This window comes from Haemorhous mexicanus, chromosome 29 (genome assembly GCF_027477595.1).
Source record: "Haemorhous mexicanus isolate bHaeMex1 chromosome 29, bHaeMex1.pri, whole genome shotgun sequence".
In the NCBI taxonomy this organism is placed as follows: Eukaryota; Metazoa; Chordata; class Aves; order Passeriformes; family Fringillidae; genus Haemorhous; species Haemorhous mexicanus.
In genome coordinates this window covers 2,241,681-2,246,735 of record NC_082369.1, presented here as the reverse complement: position 1 = coordinate 2,246,735, position 5,055 = coordinate 2,241,681, and the positions used below count along the sequence as shown (strand labels likewise).

Here is a 5,055-nt window from a genome sequence, read left to right as displayed (position 1 = left end):
TTGGTCTCCATGGCTCCACTTTGCTTCTCCACAGTGAAGGGTGCAGCAAGTCCCCAGCGTCCCCACCCCACTTCTATAGGTACCTGCTTTCTTGGCACAGATCTCACCTGCAGTTTATTGCTCCCAGCTTTCTGCTCCTGTTTGCTTTCCTGCTGCTGGGAAAAGGCACAGCCTCCCTCCCTGCCCTGCCCTGTGCCCCTTGGCATGGCAGGAAGGAGGAGAAGGGGTCCCTGACCTGGCACAGCCCCCCCCTTGGTATGGGGCAGTTGCCAGGGTGTAGCTGCAGCGAGGCTGGGGGTGCATAGCCCCTCGGTTGTGCTATCCCCAGGGTGCAGGTGGGACCCTCAGGGGGGGCACCCCCTCCCTGGGTACCTCTCCAGTGGAATACAGCTCTGTGCCCACAGCCCTGTGCCTTGTTCCAGGCCTGCTGCTGGAAGACTCCCCCAGGCTGGGTGCTGTGGGGAGCAAGGATCCTTGACATTGACATCTCCCACTGCTGCTGCCCCAGTCATGGAGCTGGGCTGTGGGTTTGAGGAAGGGATGGCCCGGGAAATGGCAGAGAAAGGAGCTGTCAGTGTCTCAGTTTCCCCATCTTGATGCTTGGGGGAAGCCCCAGGGCCCCTTAACTGGCCTAGAAAGGGATTAAGCTCCAGGGCTTTGGGCTGGTGGATTGTTTTGTGTGGTGCAGGTTCTGAGGGTCCCCCAGCTCTGCTCCCATCCCCAGTTTATGCTCAGAACCTGTAGGAACCCACTGTCCCCTGTGACCCTACACCTTCCTCTGGCAGCTGAGCCCTGTCCTAGGGAAGGAGCAGGGCAAGAGCTAGGGCCTGGCCAGCTGCAGGACCCTGGGGCTCCCTGGTGCCCCCCCACCACCCCCCTCTGCCTCCCATTGTCACCAGCAGCCAGTGCCCCGGCGGGCTGCTCAGGGTCTTCTGCTGCTCCCTAGAGCCCTGGGACACCAACATCTGGAGCTGCCTCCCCACACCAGAGTCAAAGCTCTGGATCCTGCTGTGTCCTGGTCTGTTCTGGGAAGCAGGGGGTGCATGGGGGACTAGTTTATGCTCATCCTGTGGCATCTGGCCCAGCAAATAATAAGTATTAATATAATATAGATTTTTTTTTATTAATCTTTATTAATAGAATATTCTGTTCTCTGTGCCCCTGCCTTGCCTGGGGCTTGACCCCCTCTGCCTGCTCCCTCTGGGAAGGGAGGGCTGGCTGGGGGTTGCTGCTGACTCCAGCCTGCCTTCCCTGCTCTCTGTCCTGCCGGGAGCTTCCTGGGTCTCTTCTGCTGCTGCTCAGGGTGGGCAGACAGGGAGACATGGAGCCTCTCAGCCTTCCCAGGCATCGTGGGGAGCTGGAAGGCACTTGGTGACAGAGCCTCCCACCCCGAGAGGCCAAGGGAGGGCTCAGAGCAGCCCCTGAACCCCCTGACCCACGGCTGGAGCTCTGTTGATGGTCCTCAGTGTCCTCATGTTCTCTTGTACCTTGGGGAAGGCAGGGTGAGGAGTCTCTGCTGGGGACAGAGCCCCCCCATGCCTCCCACTCACTGTGGTGACAGGTTGAGGTGTGGCCCAGCCCCCGCAAAGGACAGCTGCTGCTCCAGCTCCGCGATGCGCAGGCCGATGTACCCCGAGGACAACAGCAAGGCCACCATGCTGGGGACAGGCCAGCGTCAGCCAGGGGGCACAGGGTGGCCACATGGGTCAGGAGCAGTGCCACGGTCAGGCCCCCGTGTGCTCGCCCTGGGGATGGGGGTCTGAGGGGAACTGCAGGAATGCCAGCCTGCCAGGGCCACCCTGGAGAGGCTGTGTCCCTGGAGTAGGGATGGGAACTGGGGCTGGGAGCAGGTCTAGGGGACTCACAGCAGCAGGTAGATGATGATGATGATGTTGAGAGAGCTCAGCTGGGGGTTTATCTGCGACCAAAGTGCAGTGGCCCAGGCCCAGAGCACGGTGTGCGGTCTCCCTGCCAGGACAAGGCAGTGTTAGCGGCACTGAGAGTCCATGCTCGGCTCTGCTGGGGTGTAAACCCCCAGGATCATCCCCCCATCCCGAGCCCCCTGACCCACCCCAGAGGCCACGTTTCTCTGCTGAGGGCACCCATTTGCTGCTGCTGGGAACCAGCAGGGTCACCTCGCCATCCTCGTCCTCTGCCTGCCTTGATCTCGGGTTTGGCTCATCTGCAGGTGACCAGGAGACACTCGATGAATGCCCCAGGGAGGGGTCTATGTGTCCTGGGGGCACACGGGGCCACAAAGTGCTGATCCTGCACTCCCTGGAGCTGTGGGGATGCTGGTGGGGGGGCGAGGGCCGCGCGGTCCCCCCCCCCGACCAGGCGTCTGTAGGGAGGAGCAGAGCCCAGAGCTGCCCGTGGGGCACGGCTGCGGGCGGGGACACGGGCAAGGCTGTGAGCAGCCGGGGAGGGCACCGGGGCCGCCGCTCACCCAGGGATTCGGGGAGGCTGTTGGGCTCCGGGGTGCTCTGCTCCAGGGCTGACTGGCTGGAGATCTGGAAGAGGAGGAGCCCCAGTCACGATGTGTGTCCTCGAGGCACCTGCCCCACTGCGATGGGGACATGGGCAGGACCTGATGGGACCTGCGTCATCCACAAGAAGGGAGGGTCCTGGGATCTATGCTGCCTCGGGTTGGGGCTTTTCATGTTCCCCCCCAACCACCATCCTCCCGGCCACTGCACCCAGCCCACCCCATCCAGGAGGTTTGGGCCACCCCTCCTCCTGTTGTACCGTCCCGCCCTCCATTCCCTGGCATTACCTTACCAAGGGTTTCCTTAGAACTCACTGAGTCTCGAGGGCTCTGGCCGCTGTCCTGGACAAGGAGAGATTGAAAGGATGTGCCCTGCAATGGATGGATGGAGCCCCCCTGCCCATCCAGTCCCCGCATACCTGCAGGTGTTTGCACACCGACCTCAGGAGCTGGTACGTGGCCTCTCGCTGGCGCAGTGACACAAAGAGGAACTGTCGGGGAGCGAGAAGGGGATTTGTGCCAGAGCTGCCCCCTCGGTCACGGCCCTGAGCCCGCGGGGACCGAGACACTCCAGATAGCCCCAGGTGAGGCTGTCCCTGCTCTCACCTTCTCCCCCTTGGCCGTGCGGATGCTGATTGCGTTGGGCACCAGCAGCGCCCTGTTGGTCTTTTTGAGGACTGAGATAGAGGCGACAGGGACCACGGCCTGGGCCGGGGGGGACAGGCTGTGTCAGCGTGTTCCTGGCTGCCACCTGTGCCCCTGCCTGCGCCGCCGGCCGCACATCTGCTCCAGCCCCACCTTGATGTCCTTGAGCAGGAGGTTGGAGTGGAAGCAGATGTGGCGGGAGGACACGTAGAGGCGGCCGTGGTAGGGCATTTCTCTCTGCCAGGCACATGAGAAGCAGCCCAGCAGCACGTCCTGCTCGGCGAGCTCCCCGAAGGCCCGGCGGTAGCTGCTGTCCTGCTTGCTCAGCTGCGGGAGGTCGGGGGGTCGGTGCTGGCCCTGGCACCGCGGGCATCCTGCAGCCCCTTGCTCCATCACCACGTCTGCCATGGAACCGGGACGAGCCCTCCCTCGGTCCCCGCCCCAAGAGAGCATCCAGCCGAGCCCATGGGACTGGGGCTGGGGTCAAGCTCCTCAGCTACGGTACCCCAAGACTCACCGAGGGGGATGGGGGTCCCTGCCTGCCCGTGGCCACCTGCTCTGTCTCCTTGCAGGAGGACTCATAGGTCCTGGATCTGGAAGGAGGCATCGGAGGGGGGTGACTCGAGGGACACAGGTGGGATGTGGGGCTGGAGTGCAGGATGTGACCCCATGAGGGGCAGCACCCACCTGGTAAGCTTGGGCTGCTCCAGCTGGGCACTTCCCTTCTCCTCCACGCTCCGCCACTGCTTCTCCCCCAGCACCTCCCGCTTGCTGCGCCTCAGCTTCCCCGGCATGAGGGATGAGTGGGGAGAGGGGGCAGGTTGTGGGGACGTCTAGTCCTGCAGCACGGCAGATCCCAGTCTCACCAACCTGCCACTCCACCAGGGAGAACACAGGGATACGGCTCAGGCCACGCCGGGATCGATACAACAGAACTCACCCGGTCTCATGACCCCTGTGCCTGTCCCATGGTATCATCCTGTGCTGGCTGCGACCCCCGTGGGCAGTGGGGGCTGGGATGACGGGGAAGGGGTGACCCCTGTACCGGCGGGTGACGGGGAAAGTGATCCCCGCACCGGGGCTGCCGGCGCGGGTCACAGCCCGTGCTGGGCGCGGGAGTGCGTGGCCGATGGTTGCAGAGGGGACGGGAAGGCGGCTGCGGCCCCAGACCCACGCGCGGCCCCAGAACCCCGTCCCGGGCCGGCCCCGCGCGGTACCTGCTGAGGGGCACAGCCGGGGCCCCTGCCCCGTCGGAGCTGTCCCTCTACCACTGCTTCCAGCGCCGTTCCTGCTTCGCTGCCACCTCCTCCTCCTCCTCCTCTTCCTCCTCCTCCTCCCGAGGAAGGGCAGCGGGCGGGGCCGGGCGGCCGCGGCAGGTTCGCGGGGAGCGGCCGGGGCAGCCCCAGCCCGAGACACCCCGGGGCTGCGCGGGGTGGCCCCAGCCCGGCCCCCGGGCAATGCGGGACCTGCCAGCTGCCCCCAAACCAGCTGCAAACGCACTCCAGTCCCAGCAGTGCTGAGAACCAGCGCGGCACAGCCCCAGTCCCGCGGCACGCTGCCATCCTGTGGCTTTCCGCGGTGGGCACCCCGCAATCCATGGGCACCCCGCAGTGCCGGGACACCGCACGGCAGCGTCCGCCCGTTGCCCGCTCCCCTCCCTCCTGCCCTGGCCCCCAACGCCGGGCAGTGCTGGGGGCACGGCCGCCCCTCGCCCCGGGGGTCTCTGCCCTGGCACCCCCAGAGGGAGGTGGGGAGGGGGCACGGCCGGGCGGGGGGACGCTGGGCAGAGCCGGGACCGCGCCCCCGCCGCGGGCCCTGGGCAGGTGCGAAGGCCACGGAGCCGGCCCGGCTCGGCCCCTGCTCTCTGGACCGAGGCTGATAAGGCCCTTCCCGCGGCGAGGAAACGCCATAAAGCCGGGCCGGCC

At 65.7% G+C, this 5,055-nt stretch overlaps 1 protein-coding gene across 7 annotated transcripts; it reads right to left on the bottom strand.

The window, feature by feature from the left end:
* Positions 1–1,111: 1,111 nt before the first annotated feature.
* Positions 1,112–4,478, bottom strand: LOC132339647 (GRAM domain-containing protein 2A-like). 7 transcript variants are annotated; one of them, XM_059870011.1, is made up of 12 exons: positions 4,348–4,448; positions 4,071–4,169; positions 3,818–3,969; positions 3,648–3,723; positions 3,284–3,457; positions 3,092–3,190; positions 2,905–2,976; positions 2,774–2,827; positions 2,447–2,510; positions 2,072–2,236; positions 1,866–1,968; positions 1,112–1,658 (listed from the first exon to the last, which is right to left on the bottom strand). In XM_059870011.1, exons 3-12 carry the CDS (start codon positions 3,922–3,924, stop codon positions 1,547–1,549), a joined length of 1,026 nt encoding a protein of 341 aa, XP_059725994.1. In that variant the 5' UTR covers positions 3,925–3,969; positions 4,071–4,169; positions 4,348–4,448; the 3' UTR covers positions 1,112–1,546. The 7 variants fall into 7 exon arrangements, with proteins under 7 accessions (XP_059725994.1, XP_059725992.1, XP_059725995.1 ...); XM_059870009.1 differs by lacking the exon at positions 4,071–4,169 and having other exon boundaries at positions 3,818–4,006; positions 4,348–4,478; XM_059870012.1 differs by lacking the exon at positions 4,071–4,169 and having other exon boundaries at positions 2,801–2,827; positions 3,818–4,006; positions 4,348–4,478.
* Positions 4,479–5,055: the final 577 nt, after the last annotated feature.

Bases quoted from the DNA above. Each gene is read 5' to 3' on its own strand.
- LOC132339647 (XM_059870009.1), bottom strand. From the start codon at position 3,924: ATGCCGGGGAAGCTGAGGCGCAGCAAGCGGGAGGTGCTGGGGGAGAAG. The intron at 3,724-3,817 runs GTGGGTGCTGCC...GCCTCCTTCCAG, and splicing joins GAGCAGCCCAAGCTTACCAG to ATCCAGGACCTATGAGTCCT. The intron at 2,977-3,091 runs GTGAGAGCAGGG...GCTCCCCGACAG, and splicing joins GCACGGCCAAGGGGGAGAAG to TTCCTCTTTGTGTCACTGCG.